This window comes from Empidonax traillii, unplaced genomic scaffold, assembly GCF_003031625.1.
Source record: "Empidonax traillii isolate 1590-97213 ecotype Southwest subspecies unplaced genomic scaffold, ASM303162v1 scaffold138:size3245559, whole genome shotgun sequence".
Classification (NCBI taxonomy): Eukaryota; Metazoa; Chordata; class Aves; order Passeriformes; family Tyrannidae; genus Empidonax; species Empidonax traillii.
In genome coordinates this window covers 798722-823587 of record NW_020955331.1, presented here as the reverse complement: position 1 = coordinate 823587, position 24866 = coordinate 798722, and the positions used below count along the sequence as shown (strand labels likewise).

Below are 24866 nucleotides of genomic sequence, written 5' to 3'. Positions count from 1 at the left end.
TCCTCACTGAGCAACCCTCCTTTCCCTACCCTTCCCAAGAAGTGGCCTAGGAACTATGATTATTCCTTTCCATTCTCCTGAAAAAAACCTTTGCATATCCACAGCACAGTTTAGGTTAGAACATTCTCTTGAAGGGTTTGACAGTACATTGTAAAGCTGATCGTGACACCTCAGGGGCTGAGAGATGATTCGGTCCTGCAAAGAGCTAGGACAGATTGCTCTGGATAAGGAAAGCAACTGGAAATAGTTCCAACCCTAGGTGCACAGTGATCCCAAGGAAGGCACTGGGATGCCCAAGAGGCTCCCAGTTCATGCAGAAACAGTCACAGATTGGCATTGACTCTGCTAAAAAGCCAGTTGTCATGCCAGCGCCATTTCTATCAATCAGCCCTTCATGCCAGGCTTGGCTTTATGGTTTGGGTCACAGCTAGACTAAACCAAAACCTTTCCTGAGTCTTCGCCATCACAGGAATTAAGAGTTGGAAACGACCTATGAGTCTGTAGTGCTTCACAACTAGTTTGGGTAAACCCCCAATGGCACCCCTAGGACATGCCTGAGCTTTCTTCCACGGCTATGACTTTCCAGTGTGTGTGCTACTTAAAGAAGGAGGCAGAAGGGAAATTTTAGACAGTGGTGTCTGGTTATTAGGAACTAGAGCAGAGCCCTGCTCATCTCTGGCAAAATCACCCTCCCCAGGCCAAGCAGAGCCACAGGACTCTCAGTCCTGCTCACAGACCCTCGACTCATGTGCCAAGTCCATCTCAACATGCTTTGCTTAGCAACAAGCATTTTGGGCCTTGTATATTTAGCCCAAATTGTAGTTGCGTAGTGTTCACTGCCAGAAATGCCTGTTCTTTGGCCACAAGTACAGCTTCTGTGGCTTCAAGAGTTGCTCATTCATTCTTCTAACCTTTTATTAGACCAACCTGTAATATAATCCAATAGACATTTACTGGTCACTCTGACTTAGCAGGACTCAGTCTGGCAAAGTAAAAAGCATTAGGCAGAGAAAAGGAAAAACATAAATATAATCCTCTATTGTAACAGTTAATTTTTCAGAGTGCAGAAGAGTTGCATTGTGTGAACGAGGGGGAAAAAAAAATATTACTCGACTGTTAACTATCGTATAACAATTGTTATTATTTAACAGAGTAGCATCTGGAGGATGTTAAAATTTCTAATTAAAATAAAAGGGACAAGTGTTGCCTGCTTGAATTCAAGCTATTTCTGTATTAGCAATGCTCTCATGCTTTCACTGGGCACTACAGCCCTTTAAAACTATATACAGGACAAACATTATCTTTTTAAAAGTAGGTTTGATATGGTTGATGACAGTTGTTTGCAACTCAAGTTACAGAAAGACAGTTCCTTTCCATTTCAGTGTATGTCATAAATGTCTTGTCTTTCTCTTTTTCCCTTCCCTTTCTGTCCTTTTTCTTTATTCTTCCCAAAGTGGTTCACAGAACAGGTCACTGCTAAGATGAATCATTATTCAATGTTTGAAATAATGAAGTGGAAAAATTAAAAATAATATCTTGGAAGAACAGACAGACAGGAGGGAAAAAAACTGAGAAAAATATAAGCACGGCAGAAAAAAATTAAAAATCTACCTGCTGAGGAGTGCAATGTTTGCTTTATGATACCAAATAACTGAGAAAATACAAGCTCACTCACCAGAATGAAACTCAAGGCTAGGCACTACTTCAAGTAGTTCACAAATAAGAGGCAATGTGTTCCAGAGCCTGTGAAAATTTAATATTTGTAATTCTAGCAAAACACAGTCAGAATACTTAATAAAACCTGGTGGCTTGACGTGACATTTTGTGAACTACAGATAAGTATACCGGTTCAATAACAGTTTTTATGCACCTGTTTTATGCTGGGAAAAAAAAAAAAAAAAAAAAAAAAAGCAGATGGAGACACTGTTATCCAGCACAACAACTTTTGGGATGACTGCTATCAAAACAAAAGACCCCACACAGAGCCAGTTTATTTACACTGGTGAGAATCACAGGTCCTGATATCAGTCACTGTTCTGTGGACAACTGGGCAAAACTCCATGTCTCCATAACTCATATGCTATTGAGTGGAGGGATGATGCCCAAGCACAAAGGCATCAGCTTGGTCTCACGCCTCTTCAACACAGCTCAGCTTGCTTGGGGCAGTTTAAATCCACTATTATACAAATGAGAACCACCACTCATTTCCAACTGGTTTCACTTGGTTCCTAACCAACGGGAAAGAGGATGTCATTAGAGAGAAATCAATGGAGACTTCCGAAAGGCTGCTCCAAACTGGTTCACAGCTACTTCTTAATGAGGGACCCCCGCCTTCCTGCTTGTTCTGCAGTGTTTGGGGGCTTTGTTTGTGCTTTAAATGCTCTTGTGTAGAAGGTAGCAAACCCACGACAAAGAGGCCTAGAGCTTCAAGTTCATTTTCACTGGCTATATTTTGAAAGAGCCTGTGGATGATGCAGTTCTGACACTAATGAATAAAGTATTGCTTCATCTGCTGCATTTCATTCAGCGCAAGAAACACAGGGAAGAATGAGGGCAAGCATTAAGAAATACTTTAAAAGTTTATTATAAACACTTTAAAAATGTTTTTTTTTTCTGAAAAAAAACAAGCACTAACAGGGGGGCTGTGCTCAGGCTCAGTCAGGATGATTTGCAACAGTAAGGTTACCTCTTTATTCAAACTACATTTTTCAACTCTGCTTTTTTTCAAGCTCAGTCCTGCAAGGGATAGGACTGTAGCACCCATTGCAATGACAGGACCAGGAAAGTGTTAGAGCATTTCTCAGCCAGGACAATTTTTGTTTGTCCCACCACTGAGACACTGTCACCCCACTGAAGCATCAATGATTTTTTCAGCTGGTAGAAGAGCTGAGGAACAAGGCAGGGACCAGCACATCCCACTGGAAATACCCTGGTAGTCACAGGACTTAATTCAGCATCAAACTGACAGAGTAACAACATGTTCCCATGCCTCATCTGGGCTGCAGCAATAGTCCACAACACATGCAGGACAGCCAGCTCCTGCTTCTGCCACAGTAAGAGACTCAACTGCATTATCTCATGTTAATGCACACACAAACCAGCACCAGAATGGCCAAGACATCTTGTTTTGCCTGCACCCCAGACCTCTTCCAACAACCAGCACAGCACTGCAGAAGCTCAAGAGATACACCAAGGAGCCGGTGCTACACCCCTCTGCCTCTCAACCAGCACAACCCTTCCACTAGCTCGAATTTCTCCTGCTATGGTGTATGGGCCCAGCACAGACAACCAGAAAAAAAAAAAAAAAACAAAACAAAAAACCACCAAAAAACAACACAAACCCCACAGAATCTTTCAAATCAGCCTGAATTTATTCTTTCAGCGTTCTCAATGCAAATAATGAATAGACTCTGGACCTGGTTAGTTCTATGAACTGTCAAAGATTGCAGAGGTGGGAACAGCAAAGCTACAACAGAGTATCTAGTCCAATAAATCCATACCCAAGCTTCAAAAATTAAGGCAGAGCTACTGATAGCAGCTGCTGTAAACAAAACCCACTAGGTATATCTGTCTGTAAAAAAAAATACAATAACAAAACAACAAACAGCCTAACAGTTCATGCTCCCAGTCCCCTACAGACATAGCAGAACATAATTTGTTAGTTCTCAAAAGGCTCTACACATAAGAAGAGGAGGAGGACATGGAGAGTCAAGCCCTGGGAAACCTGGATCAGCTGGGTTCGAGCATACACACTGGTGTCAACAACATAACCTTACCCTGGAGCTCATCCTGCTGTTGTGCTTTGTGTCATGAGTGACTTGCCCAACCCACCAGCCAAGGTAAATGGAAAGAGATGGTTTAAAAAAAAAAGTAATTAAAACCTCAAAGACCTTCACATGAGACCTCTTGTTCACCATATCTGAAAGGCACAATGGAAGAGCTTGCTTTGAGTCTCCTCCCTTCATTTAGTTTCCATTATTAAATCCATATTAACTGTTTCTGCACCAAGGTGGAAATCACAAGGAAAGACATCAGCACTAATAAATACTGAATTTACAAAGACCCAACTGCATAAACCGGAGTGGCTACTTTAGTAAAGCATGTCCTAGGAGCCTCAGAGGGAGACAAAGAAGCACATCCAAGCACAAAGCAGCCCCACAAACCAAGTGACTGCCCTATGAGAGATGCTGGCTGCACATCCCTTTCTGGCCAGGGCTGGTAGTGCAGCATTTCAGTCTGTCTCAGGCAGCTTCAGAAACGTGCGTGGTCCAATTCATATGACAAAGGGCATTGCAAGAATATGAGGAGTTTGTCTTTTTGGGGGAGTGGAAATGATCATCTTTATAGGAGCAGGAGATCTCCTGGCAGCCAAGCAGTGATCTGGTACTTCCCATTAGGCAATGGGAAGTACCTTCCCTACCACCATGAAATCATCCTCCATGTGACTGCACACAGTGGCAGAGAAGTGCATGCAACCCACAGGGAGCTGTGCTAGCGCTCACAAATGTTGGACCGGGAAGCCTAACCCTGCAATCCAGCTGAGCCTCTCCAGCTCACCAGTGTGCTCCACCTGTATCAGCATAGTGTCACTTTCTGGGACTTGCAGAGCTTTATTTGGAGGGGAAGCGGAAAGGCAATAGGAAAAGAGCTTTTATGGTTACCAAAACAAGCTTCAAGCCAGAAGGGTCCAAACTAAAAGGCATCTCACACCACAAAGCTTGCCACTCACTGCGCTCAAGCCCTCCAATGGCCTCAGCTCAGGCTTTTCTGAGGATCTCAGACTGACAGCAGATTTTAACACATTTTTGAAGCCCCTGATTCTGGCCTCACAACCCCCCTGCACTGTCCCAGCACATCCTGACTGCCCTGCCTCAGTGGCTCTTGTATGGGAGCAGCTGCCAGCTCTCCTCCCCATGCCACAGAGTGCACGATCCTACGCCAGCACCACCAGCCCCATGGCAGTGGGCACAAAGCCAGCAGATCAGCCATCACCAACCTCACTCCACACCAGAGGCCTCCTTAGTCTGCCCTGAGGGTGAGGTCCCATTTTGTGGAGCTAGGAAAAGAAGGAGAAAAGGGAATTTGCTTCGTCTGCAAGCTATACATCCTTTCCATCTTCCTGAGCCCAGCATAGATGGGAACAGCTGTGTGGCAGCGCTTCCATAAGGCTCCAGCTCTGTTGAAGATGCTGAAATACCAATTTAAGTCTAAAAGCTGGAGTAGGAGAGAAGTGGCAAGGAAAGGAGGAAGGGCAACCACAGAATCACAGAAAGGTTTGGCTTGGAAAGGACCTTGAAAGATTATCCAGTCCAACTTCCCTGTCATCAGCTGGGATATCTTTCACTAGATCGGGTTGCTCAAAGCCCTGTCAAATCTGACCTTGAGAACTTTGGATGATGGGGCATCCAATGCTTTTAAAAGAAACAAAATTAATACAAACTCCTCGGAAAAAGGCATTTCTTTAATTAAGATTTTTTTTTTTTTGGTCAATGAGTACAGAAGACAAACCCTGCTATGCACAGCACTGGGCAGGGTCTGCTGAGGAACAGAGGGAGGAGACATATAACATCAAACACATGAGCATGAAGAAAGAAGTGGACTCTCAGGACTCATGGTTGGATGCTGCCTCATCCATCTCAGGACTCATCTCCTCCCAGCATGAAGAGAAGATGCTCTCAACCTTCAAACACATCTAGCTCCATCCAAGGACCACCTTGACTCTTTTAGAGCTCCTGCTTCAGTGTCTGGACATCTAATTTTGATTTCCAGCCTAACTCATCAGTAGCTACACTTCCTCCCAATGCACACTTGTTCATCTTGTAGGTAAACATCTTCCCCAAGCTCGAACAGCTCTCCTCTCTCTGTGGGGTAAAAACAGAATTGTGTAAGATGACGTGCACCTGCATTTATCAGGAGCTGTGGTGCTCACGCCTCCCAGGATCAGGCAAGGTTAATCCCCTGCAAACCATCACAGTGGGGAATGGAAGCACTAAATCCTCCAGAAATCCAGCCCAGACCACAGCACGTGGAAGTCTGGTCTGGTGTTTGTAGGACCTATAAAAACACAGCTGTGCCCGCTTTTTCAGCTCTCTGCATGGCAGAGACCTGTGCAGAATGTTAGGCAGAGATGTGGTCTTACTGATGATAATGATAATTATCATTATTACTTCTATCACTACTGCAGTCATAACCAGGGGCCCCCAAACAGATCTCGGCAAAAGAAAGAAATGGTCTCTGCTTTGATGAGTTGATAAATATAGTCTGAAACAAGCAGCAGCAACTCAGCATGGCAAATAGCAAGGAGGGGGGCTGGCAGCACCAGGAAAATTGCTCACTTCACTGGTCTAAACCACACACACATTGAGTGCTTCAAAATACATTAAAACGCTGCTGGTTTATAAACTGTTGGCTGTTGTGATTTCACTTTTTTCAGTCATCTAACCATTTCTAACTTCTTTTAAAGTTCCATTAAGTAGCTTTTAATCAGCACCTTCTAGCTGATTTTTGTGCAGGTGTCAGGAAAAGAAAAATAAAATTAAAGTCAAGGTGAGACCAAGCAAATGCTTTAGTGGGAGGGAGAAGGGGGTACAATCACTCCTCCTACATGTGCACACAGTACCTGCTCCACTGTCACTCCAGTGGCTTTTCCCTGTGCTTTCAATATGATCAAGAAATAAAATCACAAATGTGATCAGACAGACAGACCCTCCGCATGGGAGCAACACACCTACAAAATAATAATAGAGAAACACAAGGCCAGAGGATGCATATTACTGAATGTTAAAAGCAACAAGCTGAAGAAATTACCAGGAACAGAATTTGCCAGTCTCCCAGAGAAATACTATTCCAGCTGCCAAAGGCTGCAGGGAACCAGCTCCAGCAACGCTGGTGGGGCAGGCAATGCTGTGATGTGCACAGGGACCCTCTGCCCCATCACAGCCCCAGAACAGCCCTTCCCCTGAGCGGAACCACTGCTCCCACTCATGACTGGCAAAAGGAAGCAGGTAATTTCCTATATTCCTCCACCAAAGCAGCGTTGGCAGGATAGGAGGGATGAAAACACACCAGGGTGAGAGGGGATGCTGCAGCTCCCCCATCTACAGACTCACAGCCAACCAGATGGGAAAGACCTGCGACCAACAGAGAACAAATTTAGGCAAAATGACTCACAGTGCCCCTGTACTCAGGGAACCAGTGGGGCACAAAGCTGTCTCCCAGGCTGAACTATTGCTGCAAAAGCAGGGAGGTCATTGAAAAAACAATTAGGGAGCCTGGAGGAGAAAAGGGAGCCATAGAAAGTGAATGAAGCACATTGGGCTAAATATTTCTCACTGCCCCGCTCTCGCCTGCCAGATCCCAGAAGCCTCATGTTCTCAGGGTTATATATGGCTGGGTAATGGCCTTGCACGGGCTGCTGACAGCGACCAGCAGCATGTCACCTTTTGAAAGTGGATTAGCTTAAGCTGCAGGCACGCTGTCACATCACTAAGCCTGTCTCTGACCAGGTCTTGGCCAACCCTTAGCTCTTCCAGGCCTGTCAGATAAGGACAGGATCCCCAAATGCCCAGTATCAGACAAAGCAAGGGACTGGCACTGACAAAGTCCCCCTGCGAGCTACTGATTGTCTCCCGTTTTCCAACAGACCTGGTGATGCCTGATTGTTTGTGAGACCAGACACTCAGGGTTGCATTAGAAATGTCTGTGTGTCTTGTCTCCCCTTCTCAGCCTGCAGTGCCTGCTGTGCTCTTTGGGAAAGCCTCCTTTTCCAAATGCCAAGAAACACAGAATTTTTAGAGGGTGATAATGCTTCTGAGTAACATATAATCAGACCCACAATCACTAAAGCATTTGCAATTAAGACATACTGACTTTTTTCACCAAAAAATAAGTGATTGATAAAGAACAGTTTTCCTAGGAAAAAACAGGATTATTTTCCATTATTATTTTTAATTTCAAGAGAATCAGAAAAATAAGAATTTCCACTTGACTGGAAGGTGACATTTTCACTGCATTTCAGAAGTGGATTATTTTTTACTTTTTAAATTCCAAATGTCTTTCTCTTCCTATTTCTCGCTAAGTTTTGTTACTGAAGGCAGCAGAACAGGTGCATATGACTTCACTTTTCCCCCTCCAACACATTTTCTTTTTTTGTTCTGAAGTCTCTGAAGTTAGAGTGGCAGAGGAAAAAAACCAAAACACTCAGACTTTTCCAACTTTCCTACAAGTTATCCTTCACTTTAGAAAATCATTTAAGTGCAAGATTTAATGTGCTGCTTTGTTTTTATTTCTCCTTTCTATTATTCTGTAGTCTTCCTGAAAATGCATACAACTTAGAAAAGAAAGAGCAGAAAGAGGAAAAAATATACAGATGATATTTAACTTATTGTACTCAATACAAAAGAGGGAAACATGATGATGGAACAAAGTAGAGCATCCAAAACCATATACAAAAGCTATTTGGGCAATTTTCTTTAACACAACCGAGCTTTTCTTTTGAGGGAGGGTTAAACCATAGCAAATCACCACAAACAGAAAAGTCACACCTCGCCAAGACAGCTACCACTCTTTCCTAAAATCCTTGGCTTTCTCCTTGTTTCTGCTGCAGTAAGGTTCCATCACACACTCTCCAGTGTCAGTCAGGGGCATCCTGGCTACTCCAACTGGCAAGTTTCAAGTTGCAAACCCCAGAGGTACTTCCAGCCATGCACTCCTGATGCTGGGAACTCCCTCCCCCCATGCGTCCACAAGCCAGGCACCCAAATCCCACGCTTGCTGCTCAATCACATGAAGAGGGGAGGACTTTTACAGCAGAAGGTAGAAGGCCAACACACAGTGACTGGCAGGCATTTGTTTTGGTAACATAACAGCTCCAGAGGCTATGGCAATGGTCATGTAAATATCCTTTGAATTATTTCATATTCAAGAGTGTTCTATAGTAGAGGGAAAAAAATAAAACAATCCAGTCAGCAGGCTGAAGAGGAAGCACTTCTAGATTTGTTCTGCCAAACTTATGCCCTATAACCCCCAATTATACCCATATTCCCACAGATCAATACTGAAAAGGGTCGTTGAATCATCACACGTCAGCAGAGGCCAATAACCAAAAGCCTTTCAAAAGTATCAGTCTTGGACATGGGGCATCTGTTCCAATTAAAACCAAGAAAGACTGTCCCTATGTTGTCCCCCAGCCCTACACCTCTCAGGAGGATAGGTAGCCAGAGCAAGTGTAGAAGACACCAGCACATTCTTCTTGGTATGAATGATCTGAAACAGGGAGGCTTCCACAAACTCACCAACAAAGAGCAAGTCAGGAACAACCTGTGTTACCAGCCAATTTCTCTGAATTAGTTGTTCTTTCCTAAAAAAATAAATACTTACCATCACTTCCCGGTTGCTTGTATGGGTTGTACTTTGGTTTGGGGGCAACGACAGGTGCAAACTTCTTTGGAGTCTGCTGGGTGGACACCGAGATGCTGGGAGTCCCAAAGGTGTGCGTGGTCTCCATCCTTGCAGTAACGTGACCAACAGGCTCATTGGTACTCTTGGGTGGCAGCCAGGATGGGTGGGACATGGTTCAGATCTGAGGGGAGAGGCAAAGAGTCACATGGGCATTAGGAATTTAGGCTGGGGAAACAACAGTTAGATTCCTGCTATTCTGCTGTTTTATGAAATCAAACCTACAAAGCCCTTTAACATGTTTAACTAGTGTATGCTTGACTTAAAACAATATTGCTCCTAATGTATAGGACTTTAGATACCAACTTGTCTTTCTTTTCCCAGCACGTCAGTTATGATTATTGTTGGTGCCTACAAAAACCAATGCTATTTTCCTCTTCAAACCAGAGCAGAGATAGGTTGATACCCTGAAGCAGCCCATCAATCCCACCACCCATTCAGCACAGTAGTGATGTATCTGCCTTTCCCTATTAGGCCTTTGTGAGTACTTTAAAGTACAACAGTGCAGGTGCTCTGGGGACAAGTCTAGTCACAGACAGGCAGATACTTCCAAAACACATTTTTAGCACTTTTTCACGTCATTTAGGACCCCATGCCCCAGTGATTTTCATTCAGACTTTTAAGAAAAAGGATTTCAAAAGCAGCTAATCATTCTTGATGCCTCCATTTCTGAATGCCCAGCTTAAGACATTTTAAAAGCATATCAATTTTGAAAAAATGCCAGAATCCCACAACCGCTGACAACCAGGCTCCTTTTAGACATCTTGACTTGTGTAACAAAAAACAGAGGCAGCCCAAATCATTACTTATTTATGAAAATCTTGGCTTTGGCCTCTTAAAAGCCTACATCACTTTTGAGAACTGGACTCAGATGCTGCTGAAAATGTTGCCCATAAAAATCCTGTTCATTGCAATAAACAAGTGCTTTTCACCACACACAAAGCATACTCGCTGGGTAGCAACCATAGTCCTACAGTACTATCAGATGATCCTATGGAGCTGTATTTGAGAAGTGTTGGGGAAATGAAGACCCCATACAGACAAAAGCTAATGCTCATTTTGGAGCTCTTGAGCACCTTGTCACTCTTGCCCGCACACTGCTTTGGTCTCAGAACTCCTCAAGGCCACCAAAGCCAGCAGGCAGCTGTGACCCGAACAGGAAAGATTTGTTTTGCTCACGGAAACAGATCAGTGCAAGAGATAGCACCAAACCATGGGAGACATGAACACACTGCCATGGCAGAAAGGCACTTCTACCTGGGAACAACAGGACAAAGCAGAGGAGCTGCTGGATTCACACAAAGGTGGTCTGTAACTGCAGCAGTAAATGCAACCTGCTGAGGCTGGGATGGAAGAGAGTTGTAGCTCTGCTGGGCATGCCACCAAGGGCTTTATCAATGAGAACAGTTACCTGAGTGCAGGGTGGGAAATAGAAAGGGGGAAGATGAAAGGTGGCCTTTTGGCAGGTGCAGACCCCCTTGGAGTGGCCATTCCCAGCCTACCTGGGCATATCCCTAGTGCCTCACAGCCAAGACTTCCATGCACACATGCTTCTCCAAGAAATAATAACACTGAGCTCTTCAACCAGCCCACAGGGTTACACAGAACATTTAGGCAGGTAGAAGACATACCCGATATCACATTTAAGTCTACCTAGAGAAAACAAAGCAGAAAGGACACAGTTTCCCTTTTTTAGTTCCTAATTTGGGCTAACACATCACTAGAAATGTCAAGAGTAAGCTCTTGGGAATTAGGAACAGAGTTATTTTGTCATCTTATCCTGGCTGCATCCTACAACCTTCATGGTGGAACAAATTCAGTTGAGTCCTTTCATCAAAGCAGTAAATGAAGACTCTTGGGTATAAACTAGAGAATGTACTCCTGTGGGTTCCTGCATGGATAACCATGTCCTAGCAATTTGTTGTTGGCAATGCTGAGTCAGTCAGGGGAAAGGATCAAGGTCTCCACATGGTAGTGCAGGAACAGAACCTCCAGCTAACAGTTTACAGTTAACAGTTTAACTGTTTAAACTGATGGATATACACGAGTGCTTATTCCAACATGATAAAAATTTACTCCAGGTAGTAGGTTTTCTACTTCAGGAGTAATTTCTACTTTGAGTCCCAATGTCTGACCCAACATCAGAAAGCAGACAATTTATAGTCATCTTCCACCTCCACCACTCCTTGTGGAGAGAGGAACTGGTGAATGCCAAACATCAGTCCCAACAGCTTTGTCTCTTCCTGGTCATGCAGTCTGACTGTTTGACACGCAGACAGTAGTTCCACAATTCCTACCACTAGAAAGTGAGCCTGCTGCACTAGGAATCCAATACCAGTGAAAAGAAGACACAGGTTGGCTAGAAATGAGGCAGACAGCAGCACGGCAGGAGGAGCCTGGAAAAGGACAAGTATCGAAGGCTGAGCTGCAAGGATGTGACTTTCCACCTCCATCTGCCTGTCATCCAAACCTATGGTAAGAGTGCAGAGCATCATTCTGAAAGCAAGAAGTGAAAGGCAGGTCCTCCCCACAGGGCTGGAGAGCAAACCAGTCATGACAGGTGGAGGTCGAGGGCATGGGAACCACAGTCCCTCTGCATGGTACTTCCCATTGCCAACACCAACCCTGATGGACCTCGAAAATGACTGTCACTCCATCAGTAACATTCACCTACACTGATGCTTCCTCCTCCCACATTCTTCAAAACCGTAAAAGCAGCAATAAAACTCAAGCAACTATCTAGGTTTTAAGAACAGAGAGCAATGAGGGCACTCAGCCCTAAGAGCAAAACAAAACAAGTCTGCACTCTTCAGAGTTATTACATCCGAAGACAACTGCACCTTACCCATTGCTAAAAGCATCCTGGAGTTTAATTCTAACAGGTTTTCAGCCTCTGGCTGGACATTTCATATGAAAGAGCATCCTGCTGCATGAAGCACCCTCAGACCCTGGACATTATGTCCATTCTGACTCAAAAGAAACAAAATTAAAAAAAAAAAAAAATCCCAGTACTAACTAGATCATCACCATTTCTGTTGTGGAATATTCCTTAACCACCTCCCAGGCTGCCAGGTTGATGGCAAGGATGGGTTGCATGATGCACAAACCAAGGATGTCAGCCTCAGAAGACAGGTTTGCACAGCACTGAGACGGCTGAAGACAATGAGAATTTCAGTGAATGAGTTTAGGGAGCAGAACGCTCCTATGGACAGCTTGGGAGTGTGAGGAACACACTGCAGTAACTCAGCTGCTGACTGTAAGTTGGCACACAGCTCCCTCTCAGCTAAACTCTAATGCCTTTGTCTGGCCATGGTGGTATTTTCTAATTGTTTCCCTGTTAGCATTTTCTCTTCCTCTTTCTCTCCCTCTCATTTTCTGTTATGCATTTACTGTCACTTGGTTTTGCTACCTGTGCCTTGACAGCTCCCCAGCCCCAATTAAATTTAGTCTAACTACTCTGCAAGATCATAAAAAAAGAAAATGAATTAATCTTTTTTTAACAGCTGAAGCTAAACTTCGGGGTTTACTGTTATTTTACCCCCATTTTGTCAGCTGGTAAAAGACCAAAAGCAAAGAAAAATGTAAGGGACAGGGGCTTGGAGAGAGGCATTGCCTCCCACCTCTCTGCAGACTTCTCCATGGTGGAGAACCCTGGCTAGTTCAGACAAAGCCATCAGTGTTCCCTCTCCATTCCCTGCAATATTGCCTATTTTCAGTCAAAAGCTTCTTTGGAGCAAAATATTTTGTGATGTAGACAAGTAATCAAACAGCACAGAGAAACCTGGGTCTATAACTAATCCCTTTAACTCTAAACTTACTCTTATGTCACCGTCTCTGCACCACTGTGGTTCCTGCACTTGAATGAGAACCTCCAGTAGATACTGGCAGTGCTTTTCTGGCTCACCAGCAAACACACCTTTCACTTTTGAGGTATTTTCTTCCAAAAAAAGTTATTTTTCACTGAAAAGTTAACCTATAGGTTAAATATACAGCTGCCCCCACATTTCTGCTCCAAGCAAATCATTCCTCAGGTTTGCATTCAATGAGCCCCTTCCTGGCAAACCTGAATAAATCTAGCCATGCAGCATTTAACACAGCAAAGTTGGAAAAACCTTTGTCAGCAGAGCCCCTGCCCCTGGGAACTCTCCCAGAGGGTCAGCCACCTTTTACTTCCTCGTCAGTGCCATGTCTCCTGTCTTGGCTGAAGCCTTCTGAAATTCTGCCTGCCACTGTCCCATAGCCATCCCTGGTCAGCAGTAACTCACAACAGCTCTGTTCCTGATCTGACTGCTACAAGCTTTTCCTGTGAGTCCTAACTCACTGACTACTCCAGCAACAACCACCTCCCAAATTCACTGCCCTATTCCAGAAAAAAAAAAAAAAACAAAACAAAACCCTAAATCTTCTTTGCATCGCTGCTTTGAAAGCCTTTCTCACCGACTGTCTCGACCAATCCTCCACTGAGCTGTATCCAACTATTGCTCCACCAAGCTTCTGTTGAGCTAAAGAATATTTGTTATGAAGTACACGTAGCCCCAAATGAAACAATGCAAGTGGTGGAGAATCCAACACAACATTAGGTAAATTGTTTGGACAAGCAATTAAACACCGTAATTACAACTTCTCCTGTATGTCTGGCTTTAAATTTAGCTAGCTCCACTTCCAACCATTGCATTTTGTTATGCTCCTGTCATCTGCATTACAGACCTGCCTCTCTTAGTTATGCAGATCCTTTCAGAACACAGCCAGGTCGTTGGTTAAATCAAATCAAAACATTTAAATTAAGTATCAATTAAACTCCCTGTAAAGGGCAGACTTCTCTTGATTCTTTCATGTATGTTTACTCTGAATTCTCTTCAATTTTCCAGCTACCTTCTATGAAATGGTGGATGATAGAATAAGAATATTTTTTCAAGAATGGCAACTTAAAATAGAAGGGGTAAAATGATGAATAATATTAAAAAAAAAAAAAAACAAAAAAAAAAACCAACTTGACTGAAATCAGCTATGGATGCCTGAGGTTCTGTTATCCTTCCTTCCTTGGAAGCATTAGTCATCACCTACTTTTGAAGGCAGAGGATAAGACCAGACTAACCATGATAAATAACATTAGGAGCAAAGAGTGAAATCACGCTGCATAAATAAGGAAAACAGTGTGCTCTGGTTCTATCATTAGAATGATCTTAACGCTGTAAGTTCAGAAAATTCTAACCATGAAAGAATACACCACAGCAGAGGAACTGGAATCCACGAATCCCAAGCTGAGACCGCATTATCTAAAAATGTCAGACCAGGAATATCAATAGAAGATAATACCAAGCAGTAATAAAAGCCTGACAAGGCTTTTTTTTTTTGTTGCCCTTTTTTATTTTTTTTTTTTAATGTGTAGGTGTTTAGAGCTTGTTTTTGCTTTTAATTACGGCATGTCATTCACATTTGAGAAGCAAAGGAAAAACAATGAGGGTTCCAAGTCAATTTACCCTCACATCAGATAAACAGTGGAAAGGTAGAGTACCAATTTGTCTACTTTTGAAATTGTTAGTACATTCATCTCTGAGACAAGCTCACTTTTCTGTGATTAGACTGTACCCAAATAAATCTTCATTTCATTTTCGTATTTATAGCATGGACCAAATGCTCCTTGGATGTTGATGGACTTCATCAAGACAGAAGATTTTGTCCCTGAGTTAATTAGGCTAATGCTTCATAGTGGGTAGCAACAGTGTTTAACAAAAAACGAGCAACAACCGTCTGTGCTTCCAGACAGTCTGCTCTGTCTTCCATCCCACACCTTCCTAAATTCCCTGGCTTGATGTAGGTCTATGATGTTCTGTCTTAGTATCACCCATGCCCAGTGAACCATCACTCCTAACATCACAGGACTGACCGGATATGACAGTAGATGTGACTGAAAGCCTTGTCGGGGCTTTTCTTTGATACACAATCCAGACATCACCTTTCCTAGATAACCTGAGTTTGTCTCTAAGGGTATACAAGAGATGGATAGAAAGGCAAAATGCATCCTGCACACTCTCTCTTCTCTTTCATCCTTGTAAAAGAATTCAAAGTGAAAACTTCTGACTTCACCTTTCAGCTGAGTTTTAAAGATCAGCTCTAGAACTGAGCCAAGAGGATCCCCTTCACAACACAAAATTATGCCAGTCATTCATTGCCCCTTTCTGTTAAAGGTGCAACCTACAAGACTGGAAGTCTCTGAGCTCATTTGTCTTCATTTTTCTGCCTAAAATTCCCAAACTACAAAACCAAATGCACTGCAAAAATACAGTTGTTTGCTTTGTCCTCATCACCTCCACTAATTAGTCAGATGCAGTAACTGAGGTTGACCAGAGAGATTTGCTCTTTACAAACTCCCAATGCTGTTTGTTTTCCTTGGCACTGTTCCCCTCTGAGTGTTAAATGAATTTATTTCTCCATTTATGGCTGCTGATCTCTAGCCATGAAGCTCTCCTACTTCTTGTGGCCTTCAAAAGAGGCCTTCAATGTCAAAATTCTGATCTCATTAGAGGTCTTTAACCAAACATTGGAAGTGCCATAGGTACTTATAAACTTAGCACAAGCTCTCCTGGGATGTCTTTCCCATATGGTACTACTTTTCTTCCTCAATTCTACATCATATGGGAAATTATGTGATTTTGGAAACTGGGATTCCTTTGAAACTCCCTTAACCACTGCTGATCTGCACAACATCTCTCCAAATTTAAGTCCTGTAATATTAACCAGTCCAAAAAAGCTCCTCCCTCAAACCCTCCCAGTGGCAAATGGACTCCAAAACTTTGTGCTCCTCAAGCATCACATCAACAGCCAGAACTGAAAAGCTTCGGAATAACTCTGAGCACCAGGAATCCCGTGCACGGAGCTGATGTGACTTCTACTACCAGTGAGCTGAGAAGAGTCAACGAGCCACCAAGACACTTCATGAGGTGATAAAGAGGAATGAAAAACGGTCACTCTCCAGTGACTGCCTTTTTGAAGATACGCAAACTCAGACATGCACATGGACTCCGAGTTCTTGTGGTACATTTCTCCTCAAGATCCGTTTTCTTTGCTTGTACACATTTTACACAGTGTATGGACATTTCCTGATGCTTTGTTGTAGTCTTTCACAGCAGGTGTCAGCTGGAGCAAGTTTAACTCTGCCTCTTCCGCTCAGATCCAGCGTTTTTTTCAATTGCCTGGATAAGGCAGGCATTTTTATCTTCATTCCAATTCCCTCAAAGTAAAATAAATAAAAAAGTAAATGAAATCAAAAGTCACTTCTCCAGTTAAATAGGGCTGAGAGCATTTACCTATTTCCTGCTGTGGGACATTGCTAATGTAATCAGAGGAATTAAAGGAAGAAAAAAACCTAGTTAGAGCACTGCTTATGCTGAATTATTCCTCGAAGAATATAGGCTGGTAATGTCTCACTCTGGCTTTAACCGGTTCAATCAAACTTCCATGCGATCTTCCAGAAGACCTGACTTAAATTCAAAGTTCACCGTGAGTAAGGTTTGAGTAAGGTTGGCCCAGATAACCTCCAGAGATTCCTGGAGGGGATGATGCTAGTCTGTGACTCCAAAACCCCAGACTTCCTGCTGTGACTTTATTTGTACTCAATCTGGTTTGGAATTCCTGTATCCCCCTTAAGATACACCAGCATTATCACCTACTGGCAATGCAACATTATGTTCCTTATTCTTTAGTTGCAGTGGTTTGGAAAGGGACAGAGTTCGTGCCCATTCTTGAAAGTCAATAACCAATACTGGGAAAATAACCTTTTTTTCCCTAGCACAGCTGCATTCACTCTTCATTTTTCTGCCAGTAGATCTACACCAGTTTGGGATGTGACTTTAGTTGTACATACTAAAGTAACTGCAACTTCTACAGTATTACTCAGACATAAGCAGAAGACAGCAAGTCCATGGTGGAGATTGCAAATATGTGATGGTACAGAATAGTCTCTCTGGTACAAAGATGCTTGACACAGGTTAATATCATCATGACAATAGTTCATCAGACACCAATCCAGTATCATCATAATTCTTATACCAAAACCCTGCTGCTGGGACAATCTTGATATCAATCAAGACATTGATGTCAAGTTTAAGTTCCCCCTCTGAAGTTTCCCCTCTTGGCTCATCTCTCTTATATCAGCTTTGGTAGCAGAAAAGTAGAAGAGCAAACTAAACATAAAACTTCTTTGCTTTCCCCATATAATTGCATTAGTAGTTTTGGGATTAGATGCTAGCTATTTGAATTTGACTGCTGCTGCAAAACATACACATAAAAACTGACGAACGAGATCTTCTCTTACAGCCACGTCACATCCTGTTGTCCGATGACAAACTAGGCTTTAAAATCCCAGTAAATTGAACCTGACTGGTCCATGTGCACTGAAGCAAAGAAACAGATCTATATATAACTCTAATGACTGCATTACAATTTCACCAGAGAGCAAGCTGATTCCTGACTTCTGTGGCTTGTGACAATCCAAACATAATCATACTGGATAAAACATTAATCTAAGGACTCAGCTACTTGTGGTCACAATAAGCCCCAGGGAAATTGCAAAGGAGGAGGTAGACCTGCTGGCTTACTCAAATGCAGCAAAGTTTATGGCTGAACCTAAAGAGCTGAGCCAGAAGGTAGCTCTGAGCCAGAGAAATTTCTTCCAATTGTTAAAGCCTCTCTTCCTGATAATCTGACCTACAAGTTAGTGAGGATGTTGCTACACCACAATGAAAAGTTTGAGATGGATGTTTCAGAATTTTGTGTATAAAATGAGAGAGGAAATTATTAACAGAGATAGCAAAAACAGGTAGAATAATGCAGAAAGGTTATTTTGGGAGTTTCAGACCTTGCACAAATACTATTTTTCTGCATACAATTTATTTTCAAGACCTCTTTGCCAATAAAAAATAAAAGTTGCCTTTATTCCTTTTGTGTACATATTCAATGTCTTGCCTATAGCACTGCTCAGTACTTGGCTTCCTACTTCAGCAAGGGATTGCCAAGCAACACAGAGCTTATCCATCTAATAAAATGGTTAAGGGACTGGACTTCTCAACCAATGCAGACGTACTGGAATCAGGCCTATCAAGAGTCCCACATAAGAGAAAAGCAAACAGGACAACAAGAGGTGGCAAGGTTAAGGCAGTTAGAGCAAGCTCAGGGAGTCTGGATGCTGATGCTGGCTGTAAACAAAAGGAACAGTGCAGAACTAACATTCAGCTCAGCTATGAGATACCAATGAGACCCCAGTGGGACCAAATGGGACCATGGCAAGATATTGACACACACAGATAATTGTATCAGCTTTGCAGAGTGCTCTGTGTGTGTGTGTGTGTGTCTCAGCCTGGGGAGAGAGAGCAAGGATCTGAGCTCAGTGGGAGTGAATGAAGTGAACAAGGAAACAGCGCAGAGCTTGAGGTCGTACCAAGCAAGGCTAGTGTGGGTGTAGGTTTTCTTCTATTTACTACGGGGTCCCTGCACTTTGCTGCTCTTCTAAATTAGCTGTAGTTGCAGGAAGAGTCAGCTGCTGCTGTCCATGGAAGAAAACATATCTGCTATTGGCACTCTGAACGCAAAGCCATCAAGAGGGTTTCTGTGAATGGAAAAGGAGCTGCAGCCCAGGACATGGGCACAGCACAGGCCCTACTCAGGAAGGAAGCACGCGCAGGCTCGATGCCATCATACACCTCTTTGACACCTCAAAGAGCTGGCAGTACAATCCAGACTGAAACTTTTAATGCCTAAAAAGCAAGCAATTAACTCAATTCATGGACAGGAACTGTGTCCAGGATCAAAATCTTTAATCCCTCATTCTTTTCATCCCACCTGATCTACTTAACATTTCCTGTCCAAGATCCCAAGCCATCCTGGAAGTCACAGCTTCAAGTACAACAAATCCCTGGAAGACTTCTTCTTCCAGAGCATTTCACCAACCTGTGTTTCAGTTTTGACAGCTCAGCCCATGGTACCTTGCAAATAATCAGGGGAAATAGCCTTTTTCCTATGGAAAATCCTGTATCCTAACACACAGAAGAGCGATTGCTGTCAGATTACTGGGAACTGATGTTTTGGAGAGATTGCTAATGGAAGCAAGATATTTGAGTGCACAAAACTGTAGGAAAGGAAGTACACAAACCCCTTTGTATAAACAGTCAGAAAAAAGGCTACAGTTCTCTGAGTTTCACAACAACAGGTGATTTGACATCATCAAGACATGAGCACACCAGTGTCATCTTGTCTCCCTTCTGCAACACAAAGCAAAAATAAAGATTTAAGTGCTTCCTTCTTTAAGAAGCTAAAAGCCTGCAGTACTGTCAGGAAAGAAAGAGGATCTCTGCAGGTTACCAAGTCCTGCTTTTAGCAGGAGACTGGACTATCACCAATGCTAGATAAACCTTGCTGTGGTTTTGTTCTTGAAAACCTCGAAAATGAAGAATTCCCTGCTGCCCGGTGATTTGTTCAAGTGTTACACTACTTTCCCAGTGAAAATGTTTTTTCCAACTCTCCAATTGAATCTCCCAATCTATTATGCATGTCCGTGGCACTTCATTTTGCCATCTGGACAGAAGCATTTGGCTCTGTCATCTTCACAATGCCCCTGGTAGCAGTCACAGGCTGCCATTGCATCACTCCTTTGCCTCCTTTCCATCACAGCCAGAAGCCAAGGCACTCTCAGCCTCATCTTGTAGGCCATGTGCTCTAGGTCCCTGACTGACCCTCCTCTGGACCCTTTTCCAGCTCTTCAACATCCCATTTCAACTGCTGGATGCAAGACAGCCTCCTTGATGGATAACAGCCTCAACAGTAGGGAGTAAAGGTGGGCAATAACTCCTCTCAATCTACTGTCCAGGCTCCCCCTGAAGCAGCCCCATGTCCAGTTTGCTTTATTGGCAATAACAGGACACACTGGACTCATATTTGACTGGGTGTTCACAGCCTACTCCAGCCCTTTCGCCAAGAAATAAAGGAGAATAAAAGGCATAATTTGAGATAGTGCCTAAGCTGGAGGAGCTCCACAATGTCCATGGCCATACAGGATGTGGGGTAGCTCACATTAGCTACCTCTATGCCATTTGCAAGAAACACAACATTGAGAGCTCATTGAGAAAATACCTATTCAAAGAGAGGGCGTCTGGAAGCACAGGGAAATGGATGAAGAAGAATACTAAAAGCAAAGGCGAAGCACACCATGACACTGGAGCACATCAAGATAAATCTATGGTTTAGTAACTGTAGAACATTAGTTCTGCTCTGAATAGAAACTTGTGACAGAAGACAAGTGTTTGAGATTTGATTTTCAATTCTACTTTGAAACTCATAAAACCACGAAGCACCAGCCCAAGAAACTGCTGGTCTTCCCTTTTAACTCTGTGTCCGTTCATTCAAGGACAGTGATACGCAAAGCTCTGGGTGATATTTCCCCAGCTAACGCAAACCACGGTGCCAGAAATTAAGTTAATCCAGCCAGGGCCTCGTTAAGTTTGCTAAACAAGCTCATCATATTAAAAAGCTGACTCCAATTGCTCTACCACCATCGCATTAATGTCTTCTGGTTTTGACCACCCAAATTAATCATTTGTTCCCCTTTCCAGAAATCAGCAGGAAGTTTTCTTGTGACAAAGGAGTTTCCATACTAGACTGGCCACATCAGTTCCCTAGATGTGAAACAGCTCAAACCTGACAGTCTCTAGGAAAACATTGCAGGGCTCTTCTACCTTCTCACTGCACCTTCTGAGAAGAGACTGGCAGCAGGTGGTGGAAGAAGGGAAATGAATCATGAGCAGAGGGAACTTTTGGAGGGAAGGAAGAGCCAAGCTTCTAATGTATCTAGAGATAGTTACATGCTGCTGCATTTTAGCCACTGCTGGCAAGCACTTCTGAGCTATGCTCAGGCAGGCAGCTGAGCCGTGCAGCTGGTAAGCACATACACAGCTCCATTTATCAAGTGCCCTTCAATAGTTGCTACCGCTATCTCACAGGTCTAAGGCAAAGCATGTTCCCACATACAACTAAGCATCTGAAAGGCATTTCAGCATGCCTTTGCTGTGTAACGCACATATTTCTCTTTCAAAGTAACACAGCTGCCAACACCTTAATCATTCCTTGGGGACCTTCAACCACGTCAGCCCTTAAGTGCTTCATTACCTCCAGTGCACTCCTGCAGAGCTCACATCCCAGGTGAGCTGTATGAGCACAGCTCTCTGTCAGCTAAAGAGAGCAGACTGAGCTGCGGGAGATCAGAATCAGTGCAAATCAGGTCTAACAGCCTATCTTCCATCACTCTTTGTTCCCACAAGTTTGGCCTCGTTTACTGAAGAATATCTAGGACAAAAGGCAAGACAGCAACAAGAAACTATGTTTGAGACTAAAATTATTGCATGATTCTTTTCATGAGATCCTGTGGGAGAGAAAATGCTTGTTCCTCTGCATGGACACTTCAAGGGGTCATGGAGACCAGCCAAAGAGCCTTAACTGAGGCACCTGAGTTGTATGTACATCCCCAAAGCTTTCATGTTTTTAAGTTATAAACTACTGCCTTAAGTCACAAAAAATACTAAGTTTTGGAATTGTATTGATATGTTCTTGGCACAGAAAAAAAAAATAAACTTCAAATGCAACCAATACAGAAACTTGAGCTGCCCTTTGTCTCTGCAGGGCTTAAAACATTAAGGGGAAAACCTAAGGAACAAATTACATTGATCCATGGAAAGATGCAGTCTGTTAGGACTGGTACACAGATAACTATTTTGACATTAGCTTGAGCATATGAAGGCATAACCTATGCTTTGAAGCTTCTAGATTGCTCCATCAGCTTGCTTGAGATGACACTGCTGGAGGGATATCCTATGGAGTCATTTCCAAGTCAAGCCCCTTTTTAAAACAAGCTACCCCAGGGCCATTTCTTTCATGAACCACCATCACTAGGGAACAGCTTCACCTGCTCTCTTCATGTCAGCCCCACCCCCATCCAATGCCCTTCCCGTTGAAGTTATGATCCAATAGCTCAGAATGATGTAGGAAGGTCATTTAATCATGCAAGGAATACAAACTCATGCACACATATACGCATCGACATTTGCAAACCCCTGATTTTTTGATTTTACAGCATTTGCTCAGGAAACTGGTAGAGGAAAAGAATAAGGAGAGAAACCAACAGTTGCTCACATGGATCAACACTTCCAGGCTCTCTCTTTTGCAGCTCATCTCACTCATACTTGTGGTTTCAACATGTGATTCACATTAGGCCCCTCTGCTTGCCATTTGATGGTTCTGCTAAACAGATGTGAATTTATTTAGTCACAGAGCCTGCTCTTTACACTGCCTCTTTGTAGAACAGATGGGCTTTTTTTCCCTGTTCAACAGTATTCAGATAACGATCATACCCAGTGCACAGGTTTGCTTGACGATTTCATACGAAAAGGAACAACACGTGAACAAAGACGTGTTCTCACAGGAGTTCTTTTCAGCAGCTTGGACACACCATGAGAAGCGATGGTGCTGATGCAGAACGCCCAACTGTAACACCAGCAGCACCCAGAGAAGACCAAGACCTCAGGGATCCCAGAGATCAGCCCCAGAACTTCAGGCAAATGAGTGATGCACACTGCACCCAGCAGGGTCCAGAAGACACAACTCCACCACACGCACATCACAAAACACATCTGCTTGAAAGCTCGGATGGAAGGGTGAGCTGAATGAAGGGTAAGCTCCTGCAACATTCATGGGGACATAAAAACATAGCATCTCCTGGGACTCCTCAGCAGGGTGAAATAGCCTGGAAAAGCTATCCGCTCCCTGTGTGGGCATTCTTCTTTCTGCACTGAGAGTGCCTTTGGCACTGGATGAAGCAGAACTGCACAAAGGCCCTCTCAGAGCAGAATAAGACTGTCCACATGAGAAGTACGCTCAAAACAGTTATTGCACTTTAAATTCACACCCTGGCTTTCTTTTGCAATAGCTTCCCTGAGCAGAAGGGCCCTCAGCTTCAGATTCAATTTCTCCTCATATTATCAGTAGCTGAGCTCTGCTCCCATCTGAGGGTAGGATACGGCCTATACAAGAGGCCAAAGTACAATCTTGGAGGAGAAAGACGAGCTTCACAATGACTTTACACTATCCTGTATGTAGATGTGCCTGTATATTGCTTTAGTAACTCAGCAGTGATGCTTCACCATAGCAAATGGCCCCGCTATGTGGGTAAATCACCTCTGCTCTACCAAAGAAACCAAGCACCGGAGGTGTATATATGGAACACACAAATGTCATGCCCACACTTGTGCAAGCATCTAATCCCTTTTCAAAAGCTATAGGCCTGTCCCTCAGACACAGCTTTGCTCTCCATGCACTGCCCACCTGTTACAAAGATGACCTCAGTTTCCAGGAGAATATACTTAGAACTCACCATAAGAAAAAAATTAAATATATATACATACACATTTTAAATGTGGTTACAATTTGGTTATCTGGACAATGAGACTCCAAGTTTCACAAGGGAAGTAAAAGTGGAATTCTCTGCCTGAAAGGCGGCTGGGACACGCCATTAACACCCTCCCTGGGGGCCCTAAAGCTGAACATTTACAAGAGCAGAAAAATATGTGTGGCTTTCTTTTGGGGGGGGCGTGCATACAATTAGGTAGTATTAAAAAGCTATTAGGTATTAGGCAGAAAAATATTTTCAATAAGAGAAGACTGGGACTGAAAAGGACAGCTGAGTTCTTGCAGGGCAACAGGCACTTCCAGCTACAAAGCACTTCGTGTCTTCTGAGAGTTTTTTCTTTCTTTTTTTCTTGGCAAGCTCTGAGCCACCACGGTATAATTTTCATTCCTCCTAATGACCGTGCTATCCAAATACTCTGTCTACGGACCATACACCAGCACTTCATTCTTTTGTACATCTTAAGAAGCGACAAAGCAAAACACTATGAAAGAGAGACTTTCATAAGTATAAAGCAAATTTATGTGCCCAATTCCCAGAGGCTGGTTGCTTAACCTTCAATAATGAGGCTTCAATAACTTTGAGCAGTCGAACAATGTGCTTTGCTTTCTCTCCTCCATGTGAGAGAAATGCAATTCCCTCCCGCTTTGTCCCACCTGCTTTGCAGACCTGGTGGGGATGGTGCTCCTGCTGGGGCAGGACCAGTAACAAGACAGAACATGGCATCAGGAACAGGGATCCCCTGCCATCCCTTCAGGACATGAAGAAAACCTTTTCAGGCATCACTCTCCATCTGCATCCTGCTTTCCCTGACACCTCCATCCAGACACTGGGGACAACGTTTAGCCCTTTCTTAACAATACTGATCTCAGAGACAAGACATGCCCTGTAAGGGCTATCCCACCGCAAAGTGCACAGAATCAAAAGGCATCCAAAATGCTAAGTATGGATATACAGATTCCAG

General features: G+C 43.4%; 1 protein-coding gene across 7 annotated transcripts in view; it reads right to left on the bottom strand.

Annotated features, from left to right (window-relative positions):
• LPP (LIM domain containing preferred translocation partner in lipoma) overlaps positions 1-24866 on the bottom strand; it is a 319665-nt gene that overhangs the window by 192531 nt on the left and 102268 nt on the right. For all 7 annotated transcript variants that reach the window (XM_027884103.1, XM_027884102.1, XM_027884107.1 and 4 more), the window contains one exon: positions 9379-9580. In XM_027884103.1, coding sequence (XP_027739904.1) covers positions 9379-9571 — 193 coding nt within the window. In that variant the 5' untranslated portion in view covers positions 9572-9580. The remainder of the gene's footprint in view (positions 1-9378; positions 9581-24866) is intronic.